This window comes from Gavia stellata, chromosome 20 (assembly GCF_030936135.1).
Source record: "Gavia stellata isolate bGavSte3 chromosome 20, bGavSte3.hap2, whole genome shotgun sequence".
Classification (NCBI taxonomy): Eukaryota; Metazoa; Chordata; class Aves; order Gaviiformes; family Gaviidae; genus Gavia; species Gavia stellata.
In genome coordinates, this window is record NC_082613.1 from 7,130,797 (window position 1) to 7,158,337 (window position 27,541).

Consider the following 27,541-nt stretch of genomic DNA (forward strand, 5'->3'; position numbering starts at 1 on the left):
TCTCTGAGCAGAGCAGCTTGCTGGGATGTAGCTACCAAGAGGTACAGACTGCAAAACTCGGGAAGGGCTAAGTGGCTGCACTGGAATTTTAACTGATCAAATACAGCTTCTAGGTGTGAAGCCTCCCTGACTGTAGCAGGAAGCATGATCAGATGAATAATATTTACTTAGATACTTCCAGACTTGCACAGTGAAAAGATGTATTCCTCGTCAATCAAATGCAGATCTAACAGGACGACTACGTGTGTGCACAACCTTGTTCTTCCAGATGCAGCTATGGCTCCTCTTCACTGTAGTGCCACGTGCGCTCGCTCTGAATGCTGTAGAGCAGCCTTGGCCTCTCTCATTCTCGTCCCCCATCAACCACCAGAGTACCACTGGGATGTTGTACTAAACGATTTCACTTCGGGGTTGCGTTCTCTACCTAAATAGGATGAGTTTTTTCCAGCCCTTATGTCTTAAACATAAAACCCCCAAAGTTCTGGCCTCAAGCAAGATGATATACAGTAAGAAAAAAAAGAAAGGTGCCAATTTCAGGATGTTTTTGCATGAACAGAATAAAACTCTATTTCTGCATTGCAAATGAAAAGATGACAGAATTAAGGAAGCTTGAGGTGAAAGCTAGCATGCTGCTAACTTATCAACCACAGCAGTGGTTTAATACATAAAACGCCAAAATATGTTTTAAAAATAGAAGCGTCCAAAAACCAGTAGCAAATGTGTTACTTATGGACAGTTTCTTTAACAGAATTGAAACAAACGTAGCACTCTGAAAAAAATTGCCGCTGCTATCAATTTAGCAGGCTGGCTGTAATAGCAGAGGGCTGCTGTGGCCGAGTGAATACAGTGTGCCTCACTCAGTGTGCGTCAGGACTTCCCTTCTCCCTCCCACCAAGCTCTGGTTCTCCTTGTTTCTCCATCAAAAAAGCCACCAGAACCGCTATCTCATGTCTCCCATGTTTCTAAAGTTTAAAAAACTTGAAGAGAGGCAGAGGAGGAGCGAAGAGGATTGCTAAGCCTAGGAAATGTTTTGCAGAGCAGTAGCTTTTAAGAGGAAAATTAAATTTCATTCTCTACCTCTTTTAAAAAAAACACCCCACATTCTATACTGTTAAATCTATCGTTATGCCCAATTCAGATGTAACACAACAAACTAATTCATCAAGCTTTAACATGTCCCCAAAACCACAGCCTTCCAATATTCAATTAATTTATCCTTTGTTATATAGAAAACGAATACATTTTCTTCTTTATATATTAAATAACTTTTTAAAAGGTATCTTTATTTAAATACAGACAAAACCTGTACCCTCATCAGCCCTTGACAAGACACTTCATCAGTGGAAATGGAAAGTTAATCCAGCAGTAAGAACAATCTTACATTTAAAAATCCTCACGAAAGCAAGTGCTGAGCTTTTGACTAAAGGAAGCCTCCCCAATGTGAAGCCCAAGAGCACTGTACAAGGATGCTTGAGCGAACACATTGAAAACTTTGCACAGGAAACTACCTGTAAAAGTAAGTAGTGAATTTTCAAACTTACAGAAGGTTTGAGCACAGAGTTTCTTGATGACCTGTACTTCTGTTGAATACGATAAGGTCTGGGAAACTTGGACTATTAGATATAACAGGGAGAAGAAACAATGAGCCTGGGTTTTTGAATAATAATAAAAAAAATGTAATTCAAGTGCTGTGTAACAGACTTACATGATGAAATTCCTCAATAAAATGAAGCAAAGTGACATTTCTGAGGTACATATACAGAAATTAATATGCACAACATTTTCTTTGAGAGGATACTAAAGGTCTCTGGCAAAATTATTTTTATTGTCACATGCTGCAGCACTGTCACATTTTACAGTTGCAATGTGGATATTCCTTGAAAATACTATGAATTTACTTTGAAGTCGCACTTGTTAAGATAAATTCAAAAGACGACGAGATTTCAGGTCTGAGCTTTAATACCAGAACTAGAACACCATTTCTTGAATTCATCTAAACAATTTAAAATCCTGTTTCAAATTCTTATGGCACAAGACTGGTTCAGAATTGAAGGTCCACTTGGCCAATTAAAAAAAAAAAAATCCACCAAAAAAAACTCAGACTAAAAGATACAAAACAGAGCTTTACAAAGAATGAATCAGAACTGAAGGCAGCTTAAGGCTTCGTTAAAATATCTGCCACGTTCTGCTGCTACTTGTGTAATCCATTCTTTAAACAGACTTCAGTGGGATTGCACAGATACAATGCAGAGCAAAACTGGCTCATACTGCCCAGTTTGAGCAAGATACAGTCACATTATCTTTTGCGGGATTTAGAGAGACAGGAGAACAAATTTAATCCTTCCTGCTAGGATCATTTTATTCTCCCTCCCCCCCACTCCTTGAGTACAATTAGAGATGACTTACAAAAATTAATGCCACACACACACTAATAAAAAAATTAGCGTGGGGCAAAACTTAGTCTCAGTATTTTGATATTTTTCTGCCACAGTTGACAGAATTAAAAAACAGACACAGCACGGCTTTCATCTAGGCATCTGTTGGCAGTACAATCAATACAAGGTGATACAATGACTCTGGATAATCACTGTTATAAAGCTGTCCTTAGTCTGTCGTTGACCTTCTGTACCAAAATCTCGCTCTGTAGTCATCACTGCAGGTCATGAAGCCAGGATTGGTAGGAGAATGGACAATACAACGGACAATGCTGTTGTGCCCAAGAGAAAGAAGATTTCTCCGTTCAGCAGTTCTTGAATCCCAGCAGCAGAGACTTATGGTCCTTTCATCTGGAAGCAGCACATAATCTTCTGTGTGGTTGAAGACAGCTTGTGTCCTGTGTACTTGTCGTCCACTCAAACCAGCTCCTAAATATATGCAGCAAAATATTAACCCAAATAGGATCATTTTTAGGAAGATTCCAAAGACCTAAGAATAAGCCTTGCATAAGTATCAATTTCTGCAGTCGACAAAGGAGCCTTATTTTCTCAGTCAGCCTACCACTTCCACATACAACAGGTGGAATAATTCAATAATGAATATTCTTTTGTAGTTATATACATGGTATATTCTAAAATGTCTTAGAGGACACAGAGATTAACTACTCCAACTATGTCAATCAAGTCCAACCACTCAGTATGAGTGCAATCACTTAACTTTAAGAGCACTTTTGCCTTACGTTTTTTGTATGAGGCTTACAGCTGTAACTAAGGAGCAAGACCACAGACAGTAGAATACACAGATTCTCCTTATCAATGACAACTTTTGTTTTTAATGTATGTGTCATATGGTACACAGTATGACCTACCCTGGCCATGTCTTCCCTCCACACCCTCCAAATAAAATGTGTTTCACATATAGGCGTTTACTTTGCAGTGCACACCCCTGCATCCTACCCGATATTTTGCAAAAGTTTATCAAGGCGGTGCTGCACCCTGCTGGTTGAGAGCAAAATAGAGCTCGAGCACAAAAAAGGACCATACACATCCCAAAAGCCGCTATTTTGTGCTATGACTCTGAATGCTTAAGCACATTACTGCTTGATCCAAAAGCCTGCCCTGTCACATAGCTGCTATGATATGCAAAGCTTCTACAGCCTTCACCATTTCTTAAGTCCTGCTGAGATCAAAGCATGGTATTGTCAGCATGCTCTGCGTATGACTAGCTTGCACACAATTGCATCTTTGAAAAGAAAGTAAAAAAAAGAAACAAACCAGCTGTAGCTATTTTTCAGAATATTGCCACGGCTTACTAGAGCCATCTTTTGCACGAGAGTCTAATGGTTAAAACAACTGCCCTAAAGTAGGTTGAACTTCCTTTGTCCGAGTGGGCACTCCACAGGGAAGCTGCCTACTCTAGCCAGAAATAGATTAGGTGTTACTTTTGACCCTTCTAGTTTAAACTGTGCCCCTAGTCTAGCAGTAAACAGAAAAGTTACAAAATCAAAATGATCACCAGCAAGAACTGATGATGCTGTTTTGTTTTAATAACGTTTCTAAAACACACTAAAGAAAAAACTAGAGAACAAAACCCTCTGCCCAATGACCTAGTCCTTAGGGCAGTATTCCTTTTTACTCTTCCCTAATTTAGTGATAACTTCCCTCCCAAGCAACGGAGTAATGATGTCAGAAAAGTCTCCAAAATCTACTCAGACTAAATACGTTTACACTGACTGACATATGAGAATCACAGCTTCTCTTCTGGCATTAGTTTACATTAACTGTTTTCAAAAATTTGGGGAAATTTATCCTCAAAGCAGCAGTCTCCCATTGCTTTTGAGAATTACTATTCTGACAATATTACCACCCCTGCTGTGGGTCAGTACCCCAAAAAGAAGGTCTTTGAAAGGTCACCTGCCACATACCTGTGTATTTGACCAGAGTTCGACCAGTGGATATCTCCCATAGTTTAGCTACAGAGTCTTTTCCACTTGACAAGATATACTTTGAATTTTTGGAAAAAATAGCAGAACAGACTTCAGCTCCATCATGGGCCTTCTCAAAAGTAGTGATACAGCGATTTGAGACACCATCCCACAGTTTGATGCATCCATCCTTACTTCCTGTCACATACATGTTTGCACTTGCGTTGTAATTTACTGAACATATCGCATCAGTGTGCTGATCTTGAGGATTGCAAGACACAAAACACTGGAAAGTATTGATATCATACAGTCGTAAAGTAGGGTGCTGGGTACCAACAAGTATGAAATCTCCAGAAGGGTGAAAAGAAATTGAGCGCAACATCTCTGCTTCCTGTTTGATCAAAAATACATAATTGGTGTAAGAAAGAAAAAAAATCTGAAATGGAAGTGTCAGTTCTGGTGGCATTAAAGTGCTAAAAAGCTAGTTAAATTATCAGTTAGCACAATGTGCTCTGTTTTTGCAAAATAGAAAATGCTTTCTACAGGATTGAAATGACAGGCTACCTTTAAATGTATCGTAGTTTTTGTCCCACAGCAGCCTGCAGTGCCTGCTCATTTTTGGGATATCGCACAAAAGTGACAGGAGGCTTTGTGAGCCAGTCACACACCCCAAAGCCCACCACCACATAATCCTAAACTCTCCTCCAAAACAAAGATAATGTAATCAACTTCAAAGTTACCCATACTAGATTTGGTATAGATAAACAAAAAGCAGACAGGCACTAGATTTAAAGACTATAGGTACCCATTATGCACAATCTCTTAACATATAATTACCATAATGTCTGTAAATTCTGCAGCTGCATACTCCTACATACCTAATCACTTATAAACTCAGACACAATTCAGCTCACTGATACCTCAGTACTTATACATTCAAGCTTTGGTTGCTCTAAACTGGTATTGTATCTAACCTGTATATATTTGAAGGCTCTTTTGGCAGAAGGTTTTGAATAATCAAACAATTTAAGTGTGTAGTCCCTTGAACCAGATGCTAGGATCTGTTCTGTTGGATGAAAAGCTAAACACGTAACTTCATCCACATGATCATACAGAGTCCGAATAACGGGATGATTTTCCATGTTTTGCTGTGCTGTCTCATTCATCATGACCTACAAAGAACAGTCAACAAGTTAGAGTGCTAGCAAGCAGAACACACTTTTAACAGGAAATGTAGATTTTATACTTGGCCAAATGGGAAACAACAGCTACCTTTCTGACACATGACTAAGCACATAATCACTATTATCTTAATTATTTGAAGGTCCATTATATATTGTTATCAGATAAGATCCCTGTATCTTTACAAAGGTCAACTGACTTGCTCAAGGACAAACTAGTTTCAGTAGCAGAGAACTGATGCAAAAGAATGTATCACCTTCATAAACAGTCCACATCAACAGACTGTATTGCCATAAGAATTAAGGGAAGCTGTACCAACTGGGAAAACTGCAACTTTTACTCACGCAGGATACTGCTGAGAATTTGGTGTGCAGTCTGTGCAACCCCTCCCCCCCTTTTAAATTTCTACCTAATAACTGTATCAGAGAAAAATTAAGGCAAATAAATATGTATTCTGTGAAACAGTTCTGAAACACACAACCACTGGAGGCTGTAGAGGCCAAAAGTATAAGTGGGTTCAAAAATGAACTCTGTTCATACAATACAGCAATTATCAGCAACTATTAGAAACACTTTCTGGCTCAATTCTCTAGACTGCTGCCAGAATTTATACAGGTATACTTGCCCTATTTCTTCTTCCTTTTCTTCAAGGGTACTTTATGAGCCGCTGTTGGAGTAGGAAATACGGCGAGACAGATATTTAGTCCAGCCCACTGAGCCAGCCACAAGGCACAGACATGGCATGAAACAGACAGCACCTCAAGAATTCACAAAGTGGTTACGATTCAAGTCATATTTTACCTCAATAGGCATAGCACTTTTGGCCAACATTCTCTCTGTATCAAGAATTTTTATTGAGGCATCAGCAGATCCTGTAGCTATTAACTGTCCATCTCTGCTATACGTAGCTACACGACACGGTCCTTTATGAGATGTGACATAACAAGTCTCGTATTCAGAAGCCTCAGGAGACATGGTCTGTACATCTGCATCAAATTCCAAGTCAATTCCTGTGCCTGGAGCTACTGTATCTGACCGTCCAATTGCATATTGAACAGCACTGTCATCGTTCTCCATTCCTGAAAAGAGAGAAGTTGATGCACTTAAACCAGGTTAACCATCTCCTTAGACAGATAAGCTGTGGCCAGATCTATGCTACAGACCTCTGTAACAGCTATGAGTCAGGTTTTAAGAGAGGCAGCCCCTGTTGAACAAAGCTAAGCTAGCAGAGCAGATTTAATTATAAAGCAGTACTTCCTGTGAAAAATGAGAGGTACTTTGGCTACGCTACAGCAGAACACAGCTCTTAAAATTAACTGTGGAAGTAGAACCAGCAAATATTGTAGGATGGCAAGTACTGACAAATGCACTGACAATCAGTTACTGAAGCCATCAACAGGCCTCTAGTCAGCTTTTCACAGAACCAAGCCCCAACGTTATTACATGAGATTTGAAGTAAAAACTGAAGCATTTACCTATTCTTTTCATTTCTGTTTTATTGCATTGAAGAAAAAAAACCCACCCCACAAACAACTATCCCAGCATTGCAAATGAAAATTTTTACTCCTCTTCACACCCACTCTTCAGATTTTTTTTTTTTTTTTTTATTTCCAGGTTGCATCTACAGAACAAAGACAGTTCAGCACTAGCAGTGGTTAACAGGGCAGACACAAGCATTTTCAGCTATGTGCCCAACTGTGATCATCAACCGATCAAATGCAGTAGAAAAGTTTTTGTTGCTTCATCTACAAATTGCAAGTCTAGCCTTCTTATTTGAAACAGCCACAAGGCTTCACATATTTATACCCTTGGAACTCAACTAGTTCAGGCAGCAGAACCAGTTCAGTTACAATACAGAGAAGACATGATGTTACGGCTAGACCTCTTCCAGTAACTTAGTCAGCTTGTTTCAACAGCAGCTCAGGTATTTTGACTACATACTGCAGCACAGATGTACTTTCAGAGAGAAAGATACACAGAGAGAGAACAGGCGATACCTTTGCCAAGACCCTAGACTGTGAAGCTTATTTTCTTGAGACTGATATATAAAGGCTAGTGAAGACTGCCAATGGAAGGGCTTGCTCTCTTTCCAACACTGTCAAGAAGAGTCATATAGAAAATATTTCTAAAGTTGGCAGAGTACTGTGTGGGTCAATTTTCTATTAGGTCTGCGGACTCAGTGATCCCATTTACTGGAGCGTATTTTTAGAAGGTTGCCAGTCACCCAGGACCCTGAGCAGGTATTCTTATGTGTTACAGAAGTTCAAACACAGATTTTGACAATGCTCAGTGATCTGTTTTGCTTTTAATGCCTACTAAAGCACGAAACACACAGCTAGAATGCCTTTCAAAAAAAGGCACCGAGGCAAAAGCTGTATCTAAATACACAGTGTTACGCTATCACTAGACATAACTTTTGCATAAAACCTCTTAATTCACAAGGATTTAAGCTAGGGATTTAGAAACTGGACTTTTATGTTAGCTTTTTTTCCCAGCTTACCTAGCTTAATTAGGTGCAGCAGTTGTTCAGATGGTGCACAGACTGATTGTGGTTTTATCTCATTTATCAAGCCATTGGCAATATTTATGTATCCATCATATAGCAGCTGACTAATTATCAGTTTATAAAGTTGCTGACGGTCTTTCAAACTGACTTTTGTTCTATACATTGTGAGCAAGGAATGCCTTGGAGGGGCCTGAAATAAAGAAGAAAAATCACATACAAGAGAGTTGCATGAAACAACCACAACCTTTAAATAAAGCACATCCTGCTGAATTTCAGTGCAGATACCAAATACTACCATATTTTAGGTAAGAATCAGAGATATAGAAATGAAAGACCAAAAAAAAAAAAAAGAAAAGGGAAAAACCTGTTGCACTTGTTTGCCGTAGAAATGAAAATCTGGCCAATAAACAGAACACGGACTGTATTAAGGAGCAACAGAGAAGACAGAAATAATGCGGCATTAGTGAGCAAAACGATTCTGTCAGTATCTTTCACTCAGCCTCGCTAGCACCGGCGGATCTGGGCACTGGGGAGGCGATTACCATAAAACGTGCAGGGAAGTCAAACGCCTCGCCACCCTCACACAGCCCCAACCCGCTCCCTCCCTTTCATCCCGGGAGACCGCATCCTCCCCGCGCCTCCTCCCGCCCGGCAGATGCCGGCCACCCGCCGCACGCCCTCTCCCAGCGCCGGGCTGCAAGACCAATAACCGGGCAGGGAGGGGGCGTGGGGGAAAGGGACTGAATGAGGGCGGGGAGTGCTTAGCCGGAGCACGGCGGCCACAGAAAGCGGGCTTCGAACGCCAGGGGGGGACAGGCAGCTTCGGGCGGGAGCTGCGGAGGGCGAGACCCGGCCCAGGCAGCGGAGCCGCAAGCGAGGGAGAGCCCGGAGCGGCCCCAGTACCTACCGACCCTTCCTTCTGCCTCCCTCGCTCTCCCCCTAAAATGGCGACCGGAGCCCTGAGCGCATCGATTGGCGGCGGCGGCAGGGGAGGAGGCGGCGGCGGCGGCCGGGACCGAAGAATGCTCCTCCGCGAAGGCTGCTGCATCGAGCGCCCGCAAATCGATTGGAGGCGACTCTTGAAGGAGAGAATTGCAGCATCACATGACCGTGACACCTCGCGCGCGCGCCCGGGCACTGGCAGGTCCCACTGTGTCACGTGACGGATGACGCGCCGAGGGAGCCCCCGAGCGGCGGGGAGGGGCGGGGGGGCGCGGCGGGCCGGGCGGCGCGGGGAGGCACGGCGAACCGCCGCGGCCACCGGGGGTCCCTCTCCCCCTTCCCCCTTCCCCCTTCCGGGGAGGTCGGGGCCGGGGCCGAGGCCGAGGCCGGCAGAGCCGCGCTCGGTGTGGGATGTGGGCGGCAGGCCCCGCTGGCTGAGCGGCCCGGGGAGCTGCGGGGGGCCCGCTCCTGACAGGAGGGTGGCTGATGGCGGGAGGCGGGGGGGGGGCCGGGGTTCTTCTGTGTCCCAGCTGCAAAGCTCCGAAACGCTGCTTCCGCTGAGACACCGGGATCCCAAACAGGGGGACGTGAACGGGCTGTGAAATAACAAGTTGCTGGCACTGCTGCTCAGCGCTGCAGGCCTCCCTGACGATTTCAGCCACTTAGGCAGCACAGTCGCAAGCACCTCACGCTGCCGACTGCACGGTCTCCCAGCAGGCTAAGAGCCTGTCCCGAGAGCACACCACCACCCTCCCCAAAGTCCTACTCACGTCAGCCTCAAGAAACGGTAGTCGAAGTGGACGTGGGTCAAGGAGGGGGGATGCCATGCTACCCATGCCCCGTGGCAGCTGACGTCTATCACATGCTGCAGCGACACGACGACCTGACATCTTCTTTTTACCTATCCTGTATCACTTGTAAACACCAACACACACACCAGGGTCGCCTTCGCACTTGTTTTCAGCACCGCAGAGACAGTTAAAAGTTGCCTTCAATCACGGTTCTTCAGAGGCCCGAAGTACAGAACCTAGTTTCGGCTGCCGCTTGTCACTCAGCGGCCAAGGCCCCCCTCACAGGCGTGAGCAGGACCACTCAGGCAGCTGGCGACTGAGCGCGCACAGCAGCCTCACGCTCCTTTTACGCTGCTACTCACAAACTACACTCACTGATCGTCCACTGCCAGCGTCGTCCCACTGCTGCTCGGCGTCTCCTCGAGAACCTGTGCAGTTTTGGAAGCTGCCACAGGCTGCGGGTCACCGCTGGTGTGACACAAGGGGTCCGCGGGCTGGCGAAGGGACCTCAGGCCAGGCGTCCCCCGGCGCGCTGCGCTGTGCCGAGGCGGGCGTCCGCTTCGCACTTGTCCTCAAGAGCTGACGGCACGTGGAGCGCTGCCCTGGGCCGCACCTCCGGGTGAGCGCGAGGCTGAGGCCTGCTTCACCCCTCCGCCCGTCCTCCCGCTCCTCGGGGCTGCGAGCTGCCACCCGGGGCACCTACCTAGCCGGCTGGACACAATGGCTCCTGGCCCCACTCGCGCTCCGCTCCACGCGAGGTGGCAGCACCGCCTCTCCCTCGGCCCGGGGCGGCGGGTGCGCGTGTGGAGGAGGAGAGGGAAGAGGCTGGTGCCTCGCAGGATGCGGGACTAACCTGACGCCCTTCCCCCCGCCGCCGGCGGCACGCTCCGAGGCCTCAGTGGCTGTGAGGAAGGGGTGGTAGTTGTAGCGCTGCCACAGGTGGGTGGTCTGGGCGTACGCGATTTGCGTAACGGAAGACCCGGCCAGGCAGAGACTTTGCGGAGAAAAGTGTGTAAGCGGGGCGCCGATCCACGCAGTTGGAGTACGGAAGGAACCAGCGGCGGAGAGACGGTACGTAAAATACGCATGTAGCGCAAACACCGCCCTCGGGGCGGGCGGGTTGGACCTACTCGGGATACGCAGCAGGCTGCCGTTGCGCATGCGCCCCAGAGGCTCACGGCGACGAGGCTCGGCCTCGCAACGAGCTGAGCGTGCGGAGAGCCAATCGGCGGGCGGGCCGATTGAAAAGGAGCCAATCAGCGGGCGCGAACGGCGGGAGAGGGGCCAATGGCGAGAGGCGGTAGTTTAAAGGGTATTTAAGGGAGGGCGGTTTGAATTCAAACAGCCGCGGCGGCCGGAGGGAGCGGAGGCTGGGGGTGAGCGGGCGGCTCGGCTCTGTGGTGGGCCCGCGGGTAGGGCCGTGGCACGGGGTACCCTGCCTGCCGGAGGTGCTGGCAGGGACGGGCTCGGCCGGTGGGAGACTGTGGGCGCGGGCTGGTGGTCGCGGGGCGGGGGTGTGAGGCGGTGCGCTGCGGCGGGACGGCAGGCCCGGCTAGGCCGGACCCAGCCCTGCCCTGCCCTGGGGCCTCCCGGCGTTCGAAGCGGGGGACACGTCTTGACGAGCTCCAAGATGTAGTGTTTTCTGTGGAAGTGATCCCTCTTCTCTACGTCTTATCCATAGGCTAAGCTATATGCGGCTCTTCTCAGACACTATGGACAAGAATACAAAAGAGAACCATTCCGGATACCCCAGTCGTGCTACGAAAGTAAGTGACTTACTAGGTTGGGGGGTGTATTTCTCCTGATAGCACAATAGCTACAGGCTTCAAACTGCCTGTGGTAATTTTGTTAACTGTACTAAGTAACAAAAAGGGGAAAAATTGTCTTGAAACAATGTTTTCTACGTGCAGGAAACAACTGACAACTTTATCTTTCAGTAGCTTTCTCTTGGAGAGAACAGTGCCCAAGGCTTACTTCTTTTAATTGCTAAGATTGGTATTTCATACCTGAACTGGAAAATCCTCCTAATATTTCAAGTATATAATCTAAGATAATTTAAAGGGAGAGCAAACGTGTGTAGACAGCTTATTCTGGATGTGGCTTACAAAAGCAAGCATCGTGTTAATGTCACTATTCTCATGCATGTGCAGGAGTAGTCAGGATCACCCTGATTGCATACTTCTGTATATAGAAATGCAGACACTTTCTCATTATTTTAACTTAAAACCAAAGAGATCTTGGTAAGGTTTCAGAATAGCATAAGCAAAACTTCCTTCTGATCAGTACATTATTTTCAGTGAACTGAACCAGAAGACTAAATGTCTAGGGTAAGAAAGAAGTACAAGTTGTTGTATAGGTATCATTAGAGGGCAAAAAACTGTGAGAAGCTAATCACTAGCATTTGAACTTAATTGTAGGCAAAGGATCCTAAAACAATTTCTTAAATACAAGCCTAAACTACCTTCCCTTACTGGAAGCAAAAGATTAAAAGCAGATATCTGAACCTTACTAAATAAAATTGCTTTGTTCTGCTGAACTCCTGTTGCAGTGCAAGGTATATCAAGATGAAGAGCATTAAAGGGAGCAATGACTCAAAGCAGTGTATGTTTTTATAGTAAGGATCTGCTGTCTTACCACCTTTAGCTGATAATTCTTCAGATGTGTGTTGAAAGTTCTGCTAGCTATAAATAAGCATGCTGTTGACAAGAAAGTTAGCAGTTTTCTACAATGTAGAAATTTAATAACGTTTTCATTCTTAAAACATAAGCTCAGAATACCATAACATCTTCTGTTAATGTGCTTTGTGTTCTTTCTGCCCTACTGAATTAGGCCATAAAGGTTATAGTATGCTATTCTACAACTAACGTATTTTCTTTTTGAAGATTGCTAATCCCATTGGGGATGGCCCAAAACGTGTCCCTGTGTCTCAACATTCTGCCCAGAGCCGGTTACTGAACAGTGGAGTTCAAGCACAACGTGTTCTGTGTCCTTCAAACTTTGCCCAGCGACTTCCTGTACAATCACAAAAATCTGTACTGTCAACCCAAAAACTGTCTAATAACCAGACAACGCAGCAGCCCCGACTGAAGTTTCCGGTCCAACCGACTGCTAGGCCTCAGGTGCCAAGCAAGAGCAATGAAAAACCTCTACAGGCTCCAGTACCTGGTAATTCTGAAGATGATGTACATGTATTTACACAGTTGTGACACTTGGTATGCTTCTAGTCTATGAAGTGCAGGGCAGAAAACCTAAAGCTGATATTGATGATGCGAGACAGTCCTGTAGACAAGTGCTTCGTTGTGCCCAGAAACAGAATAGCAGCACATACTGCAGCTTAGATGTTACTGCACTATCCTTGTTGCCAGGATTACCTGTTTAGAGCAAATATGGGTGTTGAAAAATTTCCAGATGCTTGCTAGTCGGCTGTGAGTTAATGTAACTGGCACTCATACATCACAGTTTTTCCAGTATTCATGTTAATCTCTTATACACAAGAATACTGTATTTTTTGGGGGGAAGCTTAATGTTTTTTTAATTTAGCAAAGCTTTTAAAATTATATTTTGTTAGCACTAGTAACTGCTATGCTGCTTTGCCAATAGTAAGTTATGCTACATTGTTTAAAATGTCATTGGGTGTATTCTAAGAACTGTTGTAGATACTGCAGAGAGGTTAGATTTGCTCCCAGGTAAATTTTTGTATTGTGTTTACGGGTCTGGTTCATAAAGTTGATCTACTTCTCTATACATAGCAAAAAATTCTGAAGCAGAAAGCACCTCTAAACAGAAAAATGAAGAGACTGCTAAAAAGAAAAACGAAGAGACTAAAAAGTAAGTTGCATGCCTAAATTGTTCTAGCTGAGACTTGTTGGATTAGGCTTGTTTTTAACTTTTAGGACTTCATGCTGCAACTAAAGAGCAGCTAAGCTGAATGCTACTTGAGCCCCTTGGTTGTGGAGACCAGTGGCCCTACACTTCAGAGATAACATAGAAAACTATGAATGTTTACTTTGACTTGATAATTCTCAGGAACAAGGACTTCCTGTAACCTAAAGAAAAATTTTGGCAAAATGAGTAATAGGTCTTCCCATGGGAGAACACTGATAGCCACTGCTTCAATCACAAGATGTACACTTGAAAACAAAGCCTCCTTCATATGTGTGAGAGGCTGGAGTCTAACTAAGGATGAAGTGAGATTTGTACCATGGCTACTTTAAACAGTTCTGACATGCACTAGTAATATGTCTGTATTATGTGTATTGAAATGAGCCTGGCTTGCTACACACAGTTTTGACTTTGTAGTAGTGTGGTCAATGTTAGTATCTCTGCTTTTTGGGAAGGAAGCGACCAGCTTTCAGAACTTTCTTTTGAAAAGTCTCAATGTGTATTTTATCCTCTTGGTGTTGTTCCCTCAACAACCAAATCTAGCTCAGATCACTGTCTATTGAACAGGAACATTATAGATTGTAAACCTAGGAGTCAAAGCCCACACAAGTATGTAGCTTTTCTAACTATCTTTTCTCTTGCAGAAGGCAATGGTCCCTTGATGATTTTGAAATTGGTCGTCCTCTGGGGAAAGGAAAATTTGGAAATGTGTACCTGGCACGTGAAAAGCAGAGTAAATTTATTCTTGCACTGAAAGTGCTCTTTAAAACACAACTTGAGGAAGCCGGTGTAGAACATCAGCTACGAAGAGAAGTTGAAATACAGTCTCATCTTAGGTAAAGTTTAGTGACCAGTTACACTCTTTGCTCCGTTTGTGTTCAAATAAACAAAGTAACCTTGTTTATGACAACATACCATCTTGAAGAGAAGTTTCTTTTCAAACATGTGACACCTTGAAATTGCTAGTTAGGATTCTTGCCTTTCTGCATCAAGATTTACCTTTGTCTAGCTTGCAATGAAGTAACCTCTGGTAACAAATCTTCCTATTATAAAAAACCCCACCTTTGTCTGCTTGGATTTACATGGGTAACTGCAATTTCTCAAGTCTGAGCTTGTTTCTGGTATTGTTTCCTGGAAAATAAGCCCAACTTGCTGAAGAAATCAGTTGTTTCATGGTGTTCAAGCTTAAATTCGAAACCCCATAGGAATTGGCACCTTCAGTGCCAATGAGCTTCTTTACCTTCAATGGTGAACTACTCTTCCAGCTGCTGTAGAAAGATATGTTCAAGAAGGTACGAATTAGCCAAACTCTTGGCTAGCTGCTTGCTAGTAGGGAGTCTAAGCTGCTGCTTTGATAAATACCACCTGTTATGAAGCTCTCTTAATGGACATGTTGTGAGCTAAAGGAACACTTACAAGAGGTTGAAGTTCCTATGCTTGCCTTGAAAGGGGGGAGGCAGGAAAGGGAAATTAAAGTTATATGGACAAACACCTTGTTCAGAAGAATATTTAAATCTTTTTGCAGGCACCCCAACATTCTCAGATTATATGGCTACTTCCATGATGTTACAAGAGTCTACCTTATTCTAGAGTATGCACCTCGTGGAGAAGTCTACAAAGAGCTTCAGAAGCTTACCAAGTTTGATGAGCAAAGAACTGCTACTGTAGGTTGTTCTACCTTCTTATACATTACTTGGTCTTCATATCTGGAATATCTGCAGCATAAAGCCAGCTCTTCAGATAAAGTTCTGTGTTCTGTTGTGTGAAACCGAGAGTCCTTAGATGCTAGTTTGCTTGTGCACTTGTAATAAGGAATACGTTGGGAAGACAAATTACTGCACAGCACTAATATAACAATGTTCAGCATACCTAATATGGCAAGTGCTTGGTCACTTCAGGCAGAGCCTGTATTGCCAGATTTCAAGGGTTTAAGGAATAACTGCTCTAACTTAAACTACTAATTATGCCTAGAAAAGGCTATACTGTAGCCAGATAAGCTAGAGTGACAATGTCTTTAAAGATTTGTTCTCTTTCTAAATACAGTACATCACAGAACTAGCAGATGCCCTATCATACTGTCATTCGAAGAGTGTGATTCACCGAGACATCAAGCCAGAAAACTTGCTGCTTGGCTCAAATGGAGAATTAAAAATTGCTGACTTTGGATGGTCTGTGCATGCTCCATCTTCTAGGTGAGAATGTAACATATATCTTATGCAGTGAAATACTACTTTAGTGAAAATGTTAGCTTTCTTGTCACACTTACAGCTGTGGAATGGAGGTAAATGTGAACTTCTTAAAATACTGTGGAAAAAATCCTTTAAGAACTGGGCCATTGCAGCAAATGTCTTATGGTCATCTGCTATAGTAGCAGAGAGGGTGTTAATCCTGTTTTTTTTCAACTTATATAGTTCAAAACTTGCTGAACCTGAAACAATTGAAGAAGGTTGGTGTACTGTTGTAGGTTTATAGTGGTCCCTGAGATACCAGACCAGCACTTGTGTACAAACATCACACTAGCAGTATACTTAAGACATTTCCTTAATTAGTTTGAATTGCACCTGACAAAGGAAGACTATATTTGATCTAGGAAGTGGGATGAAAAAAGGAAGGATAAGACTGAATGCAGTGACTGAGATGCTTTAAAGCAAAAGTAGAAAACTTACTGCTGGAACTTCTTTACCAGGTATTCTGGTGGTGCTGAGTCTATGCAGGGTAGCCTGCACTGAGATACAGATGATTGCCAGCATTAACTTCTACTTGGCTCTTGAAATGGATCTTATAATTGTCATAATCAGTAAATAATTAACTTAAACTTTTCTTCAGGCGAACAACTCTCTGTGGGACACTTGACTACCTGCCTCCTGAGATGATTGAGGGAAGAACACATGATGAAAAGGTGGATATATGGAGCCTGGGAGTTCTGTGCTATGAATTCCTTGTAGGGAAACCACCTTTTGAAGCAGCAACATACCAGGAAACCTACAGAGCTATTTCCAGGGTATGTGCCAAAACTTATTTGTGCTAGCTGAATTGTGCTGCCTTTCAGTTCTATTGTCTTATTGAAGCTTAACAAACGGTCATCTTGAAGGGCATTTATTATAACTGGAGCTGTAGTAAGACATAATGATATGCATAAAACTAGATCCCTAAAGCTGTCTTCAGTCATTCTACTGAATGACTATAAGAGACCTTAAGATACCTTGCCTTACTTCCTTGGTTCTACCCTGTTTCTGCCTGCATCTGAACTTCTACCTCTTTCATAAAGCAACTAATTTTCTGTACATCTTCCCTTTTTCTGATTTATAAAATGAATAATTAACACTCAAGGTGTTACTAAAAATGCATAAGCTTAACTTTCCCTGTTGCATACCCTAGAAAGGTTCCAGCAAACTTGTCATCTTTGAAATACATTGAAAAATACACTAGCTTAACTTCTACAAGCAGAGAGAACCTTGTTTTCTTCAGGATTGTGATGAAATTACTTAACCTTATCTCAATAGGCATAAGGTGCATAGCCCACAAGGCTGACACAACTTTCCTTTCTAGATCTACCTTGGAGGGTAGAGCCCTTTGTCTCTCTAGTTTGGTTATTGCTAAAGAACTTTTGCATCATCTTTAGTGTTGTTCCTTTTCCTTAGGTGGAATTCAAGTTTCCTCCATTTGTAACAGAAGGTGCAAGGGATTTAATTTCAAAGCTTCTGAAGCATAACCCATTCCATCGACTGCCCCTGAAGGATGTACTTCTTCATCCCTGGATTACTGCAAACTCTACAAAGGTGCCCAACAGCAGAAAGAGTGATGTTGCTGCCCCATCCAGAACATAGTCTTAGCAGAGGTGACCTCATGGGATCAACAAGAGGAGTCTTTGTACTGTGACTACTGTAATGCTTACAATAGGAAAAGCAGGTCTTGGAATCCAGTGGCAACTGGAATGCAGATCTTTGGGTTGGCCATCTTAAACTCTAATTGCAATGTAAAACTATTTGACTTTTAGCTGGAGGTTGCAGAATACTTAATATACTTGAAATCCAGTTACATGTGGGCCAGGTTTGTTGATGTAAGTATTAAGCTGTTCAAGGCTCTTATGATGTGGTCTGTCCTGGTAATGGTTCATTGTTTTAACAAGAGGAAGTTGTGGTTCTAGCTTATTGAACAGTGCAATATCCCAGAGATACCTGCCTCCTAACTTATTGGGCTGCTAAGGGTATCCTAACTGTGGTGTAATCTGAAACTGAGTGAGGTGAATGCATTTCTCAAAGTGTCCTAAAAATGATGTGTGCATTATTTTTGTCTCTTTTGTCTTAAATGTGAGCACTCAAATTTTTAAATAAAGATTTGTTATATACTGCTGCCAGCATGGCAAGGTTCCTTATAGCATTTATCACTTTGACTGGCTGTCTCATAACCACTTGTCTCTACCATTGAAACCTAGACCTGCTTCTTCCTTTTTTTTAATGCAGTTATTCAAAGACAACAGGCTCTGGAAGCACTTCTAATAGGCCTGGAAACTATTGTTACCAAACAGGATACGTAACAGGAACTAAAGTTAACATCTAGTGTTTATGGTGTTATTCCCTAAAATGTAGCAAGGGTACATTTTACTATTTTCCAGTAAAACACTTCAAGCAAACAGAAAGCAATTTATTTTTGTTATAAGACTTTAAGGTCATATTCACTATTTTACAAGCCATTTTAAAAAATGATCCTTTTACAAGCAAGGATTCTAGAATTCAAAATATTAATTTAAAATATACTTTGCAAAAAAACTTCATCTAAACAAACAAATTACCAGTAGTTTATACAACCATATTTATCTTCATAGGTAATCTGAATTCTGGTCATAATTTAAATGAAGCTGTGTTTCTTTACTGCAAGAAAATCTCTAGTGCTGGTGACTTTAACTTCTAGGTGCATTTGCTTTAAATGATTCTTGCTTTACAGAAACCTTTTTTTTTTGAAAAAGAAAAAGCTTGAATATTCCTCTATCAACTGTAGGACAAACATACTTATCAGAAATGACTGATTAAATGAAGGAAACAAGGATGCCTTGTGATTATCTGGAATTCTTTTGTTATCCTTAGTAACAGAACATTGCCCTAAACTGATACAAAGAGAGGGCATGTAGGGGAAAAAAAAACAACACAGAAAAGCTTCTCTGAACAGGAGAAAAGACAAGCCAAGTAAGACTTACTGTAAGAGTAAATCAGAGGTACAAAGACATATGTGGCTGCAACTCATCCTCCCAGAGCACAAGCTGCTTGCTCACTTGTGAGGCTGAGGATCCTCAGACCTTTCAACCAACCTATGGGTTGGACTTTCTGAATGGGAAAGGAGTTAGTAAGCACAAGGACAGAGAAAGACAATGTAAAAAGAACAGACCTGGAAGGAGGAACAGGTCCAAAAGACCACCAGCTCTCTCACAGAAGCACTGTCCTAAATCTGAAACCCAGGTTTACCACAGAACATTAGATTGACTACATGGTTTTGGGATCCAGTCTTTTAGGTTAACTGAAAAGTGGTATGTGAATATATGTATGTGCAACTACATTCTAATAAGAACAGTGTCCACATAAGGAAAGGAAAAGCACCTCTCACTGGTACATTCAACAGTCTGTCAGACAAAAGTACAGTTCATAGCTTCTCAGGAGCAATTCCTGGGATGTCTGGACTTCAGGTGCAGACTTCAGTTTCACCCACAGGAGCAGAAAGCTGCTAGGGTTAGTTTTCAGATAAAAATGTGTCTCCAGTACAAAGCCAGATGTCAATATGTTACACACCCACAGATACCTTGCCTCTGACTTGATCTTTGGAATATGTTCACAAAGGAGGTAATTCTGGTTATACTGATTTCAGTAGACTCAGGATTCAGTCTGAGTCTATAGGCATAAAAATTATAAAAAAGGACTTTCAGTAAGGCCAGTTCTTAGCCTATAAATAAAGCACATCTTCAAACAATAAAATCTTGAAACATGGAAGCACCACAAAGGAGCTGTAGTTTCAGAACAGTGCATCACCTATTCTGGCTAAAACAATTATCACCGTGTAATAATTAAGCATGTGTGTTGTATTGCAAGACTGGGGTCAAAATATATGCCTTTTATAACAAAAGAAACACCTGCTTACAACCTTAGATTCCTATACATACACTTACCAAAAGAACTATTCATATAGTAGGATATTGTTTATTCCACAGACTATTAGGAAGAGAATCTTACTTTGTTTCCCAACTACACAGTAATAAACAAATGCTGCCACTCTATTTTGACACAAAAAAAATTAAGGCTCAAAAAGCTAGATTATAAAGACCCAGAGCTGTGTGTTCTAAAGAGACTGCTCATTGTCAAGCATTTATATTACCACTTACAGTGGAAACCAGATACCATTTCAATGTGTTTTTCCCAAGAAGAGGCGGCAAAAGGGAAAGAAGATAAAGACAGCACTTTTCACAGTGTAACATTTACCTGAAAGAACAAGTAGGAAATGCAAGAGGAGGTCAGCATTAACATGAATCCAAATAAGTCTTTTAAAGACATTTAGCAATCTGAAAAGCTACACGGATATAGAGCATTTAAAAAACAGAGTAAAAACCAATAAGAAATCATCATGGATTTGGGGTAGGAGGTTTGAAGAAACCAATCTTCCGGCAGTATCGGACAATAAATGGCACAGAAACTATAGTAATGCTGATTCGTACTGGAGCAAACAATTTGTGAATAGCATATGCCAACACAAATGTACTTGTACCAGCAGCCATTTTAGATTGCAACGATGATTCATTGAAACCAAGTTTGAAGAGGACTGCAGTCATATCCACACCACTGGGGAAAAAGAAAACAAGATTTTTTTAGTTTATTTTAAGGTTGCACGCTAAAGAATACAAATTAAAAGTGCTATTTCTCCCAGGGAATTTAACATGGCATACTTCCAGCTCTAGAATTTATGTTTAAATCTAGATGTTGTTAAATAAAAGCAATGAATTATTTCAGCAGTAACAGCTCAAGTTCTGTGGCAATAACACACGTAATATTTTCAGACGCACTTTTTTTCTTAAATTGACAAGTTCCCTATGAAGTCAAATATGCTCTTAGTTTTACAACTGTATAGCTGCAGCATGTGCATGGAGAATACTCAGCCCCATGCTCAACCTTCTGATAACATAATCCAGTCCTCTACTTTTGAATTTTAAAAACATTAGAAATTTGTGAATTTGTGTTGGAAATTCATCTTCCCAAAATTTACAATAAAGTCTATTCTGTGTCTTGTGGAATAATTGCTGGAGGTAATTTAGGAATTAAATTTGTAACGGAGGTGCAGCGTTGAAGAGGTCTTCGGGGTGGAGTGTGGCGAATATGCAAGGAATCCATCCCACAGAAGTTCCCTAGGCAACCTTAGATGTTGGCAACACCAGGGGAGCTTGGTGCGCTGACTCTAAGAGAAACTACACGGAGGGTGGAGCGGAGTGAAGACACTGCGGCCAGGCTCTGTGATAAGACGGGAACTGGAAGGTACTATGGAACTGACAAGCTGCATATTTACTACCCTGAGCTGCATATTTACCACCCTGAGCCAACAGTCTGTCATTTTTTGACAAAATACTATCCTTTGGGTGAACTTTGCTCATTATAATCTCATTATAATACCAGAAAACACACCTCCATCCCAAAGCTACCCACCTCCAAGGTGCGACCACCCCTCACTGAGCTTGCGCTCTGAATTTTTCTTAGTCTATACCTTTAAAAGTAGACGAGAAACTTTTACACCAATTACAATAGAGGTATGTATGACTAGAGTCACTCAAGCTCCACCTGTAAGGACAAATAATATAAAAATGGCTTAGGAGAGGAAGGATGCCAGGGAAGATACCATCGCAGACCACCTTTGACACCTGGGATCAGTCGACAGGCTGAGCCTCTCTTCCCCCCCACAGGGACGCCTTTGGGTAAGATTCGAACACTTGGTTATACCAAGTGCTTCCCCGGGAAACTTAGAAATCTCTATAGAGTTGCTTTATAACTTAACGCGTTTGTAGCCAGGCTATATTACTCACATTCTTGGTATCTGCACATGCTTTGCAAGCAGTAATTTTATCACCGGCAATCCAAAAGAACTTGTGTATCTGTTGCTTCAATAAACTGCACTATTCACTAACCTAGCCGTGAGAGTTCTCATTGAACGCCACCAAATCCCTTAAGTGTGGCCGTGCTAGTTCATGGAACGCGACTAGACTGAAAGTGTGCAGTGTTACGAGTGTATCCGTAATTGTGAGAGTTCAATACACTGAACGCGACCAGACTTGTAACATCCTGATGGTGTTACGAGTGTATCCGTAATCGTGAGAGTTCAATACATTGAACGCGACCGGACTTGTAACACAGAAAAATTGGGCATCACTCAGAATCTAAGCCTAGCCGCCCCCAGCCCCTCTGATATCTGAGGACAAGCTGGAACGCAAGGGGGTTTATTTTCTGCCAAATTGCCTTGCCCTTTAATGCGACAGTCTTGATGAAATTGATCACATAAGTATAGATCAACTCAAACCAAATAAGGTACCTGTTGTTAGGCTTAGAGTGTTCTAACAGAAGAGTACAAAGCTCTTAAAATGACAAGTATCTTATCTAAAATCTAGCAAGTGAAGGAACTATTATGGATCTCAAATAAGCGTTATCCACCAAATCTATTAATATTTTAATTCTCTATAGACATAGCAGCTTTCATCAAGGTTCCTATGTCTGGAGTAATTTTCCAAAAGAAGTTGTTACTGTAACTTTTCCCCCTTCACTTGCCAGTATAGTATCTTGTAACCGGGAGTTAAATCATACCCTAAGAAAAAAAACTTTCATTGTCACCCTGTGCCACGATGATATAGTAAACGAGAGAAATCAGGCATTCACATGTTCCCACTGACGTCAAGAGTAAGCGGCAGGGAATGCCTTGAGAAACGACGTGTTTCCCTATCTCCTCAGTTGAAATACCTCATGCTCAACAGATATATCTATAACTGATGCATTCCCACCAGAAGCCACATACACAATTTCCCACCTGACTCTTACACAGTTATCTAGTATTTTCTTTTTTAATCTAATCCTGTTTTAGTGGCTGTTACCTTCTGCAGTTTCAACTGCAGAAATTGAGTTCAACACCCAGAAAAATAAATTTATCTCTAAGCTCCAGCACTTTTGTATGGCTCTATCTGTACAGACCATACTACTGTTTGAGAACAACAGATATCTCTTCAGAACAAAAATAAATTCTCTCATCTGGCTAGTTACTCTGGTTCAGACTCTACTCTGCTGTTTTCACCTGCCCACCATGTACCATGAACCTAAGCAAAAAGACCATTTACGTCTATCTTCTCTCATGCCCAATGGGAGATTAGATCCATTTATGGATCCATCTGTACCCAAAATTCAGAAGATTACTGTGTATAGATCAAACAGGCATAGAGTACATGTCTCCTTCCAGAACAAATGCAACGGTAAGATATTTTTCTTGGCTAAACCATCACCTAGAGGCTACAAACAACTGTACAAACCTCACCTTGACACAGCCAGGTAGAAGATTCCTAGAGATACTAATGAAATTCCAACATGGAATGAAACCCCTACAGCACCATATTCTTTAAAAACTTGTTTCAGTTGCTGGGATTTGTTGAGTTTCTTGTTTTCACCACTGGGATCCGTGGCTGCCTTTTCGGGGGATACACTTGCATCCTAAAAAGAAAACAATTAAAAGTATTTATCAGCGTTAAGCACAATATGATATTCCAGTCAGTTGAACCAATCTGAAATAATGAAAGAAGTGGCTTGTATATAGTGCTGTTCAGAATACTTTGGGAAAGATAGTAACACACTTTCGCTCTTTCACATCAGGGTAGCAGATGCCTGTGGCAGAGCCCATGCAAGCTCCCTTTTCGCAACTATTCGTATCAAAGGGATGCAGTGAGCTTGGTGCAAATTCTTACACAATGCAAGTTTCATAACTGAAAAGAGTTATTATAGTCCCAGTCTTCCATTTGATCCAAATGTGTGCCACGGCACACCCCACACAGTTGCTTGAGAGATAAGACTGAGGTTGCCAAAGAGATCTTCGCTTACACCCACTGCTCAGCTTTATACAGTGAATTCTTGTAACATAGCTTTTTGTTCAAGGGCTGAGCAGCTGATGGCACTGGAAGCCTACATGATACCACGCTAATGCTGGCTTACTAACAAATTACTGATAGAAGAGGTCCAACATTTAAGTTCCTATAAATCACCCTCTGTACATCAGCTGAAAAAACGAAGAACTAGGGAACTGCTACTGTTGACAACAAGCAGCAATACTGTTGCCATGATGTAGACAACAGCTACACAGACACGCCAGTGCTGGTGTAAATAGCCTAACTTCACTGAAAATGTTTGTCATAGTAAAATTTATTGACAGCTTTTTATCTGGGTAAATTTAAAGTGCAGAACTTCATACTAAAATACACCCCAAAGCAATCTGATAGTGCAATGCAGGCAAAGAAGGACATATAGGCTGCTAGCACTAAGACAGCCCTTGGATATCTCCTCATACTTGCCATAGATGAAATACTAAGTGAAAAAAGAAAACATTTCCACAAAGACCTCCCGATTTCTCTCTAATTAGTGAGCAGTTGTCAGGAAAGATTACAGGAGTCCTTTCTTTTCATCTGAATTCAGCAGCGGTCATGACTATATGACAGCCAGACTAAAGGCCACTGCTGCCCACAGGACAGATACAACTACCGAGTGCTGGGCACCACTTTGTCCTACTGTGGATTGGTTTCAAGGCACACAAATTAGAAGAAAAATACTTTTGATTAATTCTTGGACTTAGCGAGATTGTAAATTAGGATACAACACAGGCTCCTCTTACAATACTCACGGTAGGATGAACTCGCTTTAATCAGTGATTTTAACCATAGCAACCACACCACCCCCCAGGAAAACTTACGTTTACTGCTGGTTTTCTCTTTTTAATTGTAATTTTGTTACTTTGTATTTCATTTTGACAGAAGATCACGCTGATCCATAAATATGTATTTAGGGAATTGTGTAGCTCAACTTATTCTGATTCTTGTATTTTTAAAATTTTCAAACATAAAACAGTATTTTAATAGAAACTGAAACTTGACTAAGAAACAAAAATGTCCAGTAGAAAAAGAAAACCTTTATTGCTTAAACCAAGCAGTTTTAACACTAGAAGGTAAATGAGGAAAAAAATGCTCAAATATATATGTTTTTAAGCAAGCTCATTAAGCAAAAGAATGGATGCATAGTTAGATAATCTAATTCCTTTCAGCCACTGGAAGTAAGTAGATTCCATACATGGCTGTACTACATGGCTGCTACTTCAGCATGTTTCAGAACTCATTCTCTCACTCTTCAGTTTTATTAGAGGAAAGGGGGGGTGGGGGAACAGGAGGGAAGAATGCTGTTTTAACTCCCAGTCTCTAAAATTTAAATACTGAGTTACTGAATAGAGCTGGTTGAATAAACTGAACAAAATAATCTCATAATACCTTCTGCCAAAAATCTCTCCTAACAATTCAATCAACTTCACATGCTTAGTCAAGAATACACATTTATTCAACAGTGTGATTTTCTTAAAAGCCAAGCATGGTTTGAATGGTATTTTAAGATTTAATAGCTTATAGTGAATTTTTCATCCAAACAAAGATGATAATTATCTATTTAAGGAGCCAAACATTAAGATTTTCTTCAGATAGCTGCCATGCAAACAGGAGTTGACAATCTCCAGAGATACATAAGCCTCAGAGGAACTCTGGGTCTTACAGCCACGCTTGCAAGGTGGATCATAAGGACTGAAAAATAGCTTGTTCTCATCACCCAAGTACATTTCAATTCACTCATGCTCTCAGGCTCACATGCCAGGTAATTTCTGAATGGTATCGAAGCAAGATGTTAAAAAAGTACCACTTCAGCAGATATTATTTGGACTACCCAGTACGATCATGCCCTGAATAATGTACAACTTAGCAAAGAAAGCTACCTATTTTCCATATAATTCTGGTACGATATTTCTGCTAGAAAGTCAACTTTATTTCCAACATTTAGACAAAGATACAGGTTCTGGACAAACTAAGGCACGAAAACAAATTTGAAACATCATGTTATGCTCTGTAACAAGGCTACAGAAGTTAACCTGAAAATTAAGCTGTAGAAATTAAACTGTAAATGAGGCTTTGTATGGAAAGCTCACATTCACAATCTTGGCACAAGCAGGTCCCTGTCTCTTACAGAAACCCAGCACAAATCATGATTTAATCATCTACTGCAGGGTAGAAAACAGTTACATCTAAGTCCTTTATTTGCCTTTCTCCCTGAGACAATTCAACTTTAAAACCAAAACAATGAATGGTACAAATTTATAAACATTTTTCCTTCCCATCTCCAAAAAAATGAAGCAGATGTTGAAACACAGTGAAACACGTAGCTAAGCGGGTGCACGTTCGTGTTTTCTCTCTCAGCTAACGAAGAGGCGCAGCCAGGGTGGGGACCCCTCTCCGCAGGCATCCCGCCAGCCTGCCGCCCGCTGTCATCTTCAGGGGCTGAACCCCACGGTGCTTTTAGAAAACCGTTTCAGCCACCGCCACCAGGAACACCCGGGCTTCTCTGTGTCTGCCTGCATTACTGAAATCCCCTTTCTTCATGACTCACCTGAGACGCTCAAAGGCTGCAGCCCCCAGGGAAAACCGCCCCCCCCCCCCCCCGAGGCGGTGCAGGCCAGCTGAACCCTTAATCTTGAGAACACCCCCAAAAGCTGTAAAACACTTCCAGACCAGGACAACTTGTGCTTTAATCAAAGCTACGATCCGCTCCCCACCAAGGCATCTCCCTCCAGAGGCGGGCCCTGAGGCCGGGCTGCCCCCTCACACAGCGCAGTACCTCACGGGGGGCTCCCAGACCGCGCCCCCCGCCCCCTACCTTAGCGGAGGTGCCGGCGGCGGATCGCAACGTTACAAGGGGCAGCGGCGGGCTCAGACCAGTCCAGGCGAGGCGGGGGCCGCAGCCCAAGACGCGGGGGACGGGGACGAGCGGGAGGCGGCGCGGGGGGCTGCGCAGCACCGCCGGCGGCCACAGCGGGCCCAGGCGCACCAGGCGGTACATAGCAACGGCGCAACAGCGCAGCCCCAACTCTGCGCGCCGAGCGGGGCGGGCGACCAGACCTGACAAGCCGAACACCCGCCCCGCCCGGCGGCGGGAGCCCTCCTCCTTAAAGGCGCAGCGCCCCCTTAGGGGGCGCTGCGCCTTTAAGGAGGAGGGCTCCCGCCCTCGGGCGGGCTGGCGGTTATTTGAGGGAGGGCGGTTACGGGTGTCGCTGCCTGCTGAGGGGGAGCGAGCGTTGCGCTCTTTTAGTCTGAGGGGAAAAAAGTCTTTAAGGGCCGTGTGTTACCTCTTGGGACGGTGTGAAGCAGTCCCCTGCCTTGTCTTGGCTGGCTAAACCCCCTCCGCCTCTCTGGAGGGAGCTGTAGGAGCGTGACCACAGCAGCTTTTCGGTGTGGCCTTCCAGGTAGCTCCCTAAGGGGGGAGAATGGCCTTATCAGCCCCCTCGGCGGTATCTAGGCCTGTAAGCGTGGAGGGGAGGTGATGCCTGACACTTTTCAGAGTGCTCCCTAAGTGCATACGTTAAGGTGGAGAGATGGTTGAAGTGTCATCGCTGCTGCAGTTCTGGCCCATGAGCTCACAGTGCAGGCAGTTCAATTAGTTACTGACTTTATCTTGAAGAGCTCTAGTAATTTGCCAAGACGTCAGGGTCCAGGGCAGAGTGCAAACACACAGCTTTTCCAGTCCCAAAGGGTTCATAGCACCTCTGAGACCAGAAGAAGCCTTCCACCAAACACTGAGAAGG

The 27,541-nt window shown here is 43.0% G+C and overlaps 3 protein-coding genes across 3 annotated transcripts; 1 reads left to right on the forward strand and 2 right to left on the reverse strand.

Moving 5' to 3' along the window:
- Positions 1-2,352: 2,352 nt before the first annotated feature.
- CSTF1 (cleavage stimulation factor subunit 1) lies at positions 2,353-8,262 on the reverse strand. The gene is made up of 5 exons (XM_009818538.2): positions 8,043-8,262; positions 6,344-6,621; positions 5,335-5,532; positions 4,361-4,751; positions 2,353-2,864 (listed from the first exon to the last, which is right to left on the reverse strand). The coding sequence occupies exons 1-5, from the start codon at positions 8,209-8,211 to the stop codon at positions 2,605-2,607; spliced, it is 1,296 nt and encodes a 431-aa protein (XP_009816840.1). The 5' UTR covers positions 8,212-8,262; the 3' UTR covers positions 2,353-2,604.
- Positions 8,263-11,493: 3,231 nt separating this feature from the next.
- AURKA (aurora kinase A) lies at positions 11,494-17,753 on the forward strand. The gene is made up of 8 exons (XM_059827075.1): positions 11,494-11,547; positions 12,664-12,946; positions 13,531-13,609; positions 14,308-14,499; positions 15,189-15,327; positions 15,707-15,855; positions 16,490-16,664; positions 17,305-17,753. Exons 1-8 carry the CDS (start codon positions 11,494-11,496, stop codon positions 17,488-17,490), a joined length of 1,257 nt encoding a protein of 418 aa, XP_059683058.1. The 3' UTR covers positions 17,491-17,753.
- A 606-nt stretch (positions 17,754-18,359) lies between these two features.
- On the reverse strand, positions 18,360-26,799 carry FAM210B (family with sequence similarity 210 member B). Its single transcript, XM_059827249.1, has 3 exons — positions 26,617-26,799; positions 23,204-23,376; positions 18,360-20,484 (listed from the first exon to the last, which is right to left on the reverse strand). Exons 1-3 carry the CDS (start codon positions 26,797-26,799, stop codon positions 20,268-20,270), a joined length of 573 nt encoding a protein of 190 aa, XP_059683232.1. The 3' UTR covers positions 18,360-20,267.
- Positions 26,800-27,541: the final 742 nt, after the last annotated feature.

Coding starts and splice junctions, on each gene's coding strand:
- FAM210B (XM_059827249.1), bottom strand. CDS start 26,799: ATGTACCGCCTGGTGCGCCTGGGCCCGCTGTGGCCGCCGGCGGTGCTG. Junction 23,377..26,616: donor CCGCCGGCACCTCCGCTAAG/GTAGGGGGCGGG, acceptor TTTTCTTTTTAG/GATGCAAGTGTATCCCCCGA. Junction 20,485..23,203: donor TTCTACCTGGCTGTGTCAAG/GTGAGGTTTGTA, acceptor CTTTTTCCCCAG/TGGTGTGGATATGACTGCAG.
- CSTF1 (XM_009818538.2), bottom strand. CDS start 8,211: ATGTATAGAACAAAAGTCAGTTTGAAAGACCGTCAGCAACTTTATAAA. Junction 4,752..5,334: donor GAGCCTTCAAATATATACAG/GTTAGATACAAT, acceptor TTGATCAAACAG/GAAGCAGAGATGTTGCGCTC. Junction 2,865..4,360: donor AACTCTGGTCAAATACACAG/GTATGTGGCAGG, acceptor GCATATATTTAG/GAGCTGGTTTGAGTGGACGA.
- AURKA (XM_059827075.1), top strand. CDS start 11,494: ATGGACAAGAATACAAAAGAGAACCATTCCGGATACCCCAGTCGTGCT. Junction 11,548..12,663: donor ACCCCAGTCGTGCTACGAAA/GTAAGTGACTTA, acceptor TTCTTTTTGAAG/ATTGCTAATCCCATTGGGGA. Junction 16,665..17,304: donor CCTACAGAGCTATTTCCAGG/GTATGTGCCAAA, acceptor CCTTTTCCTTAG/GTGGAATTCAAGTTTCCTCC.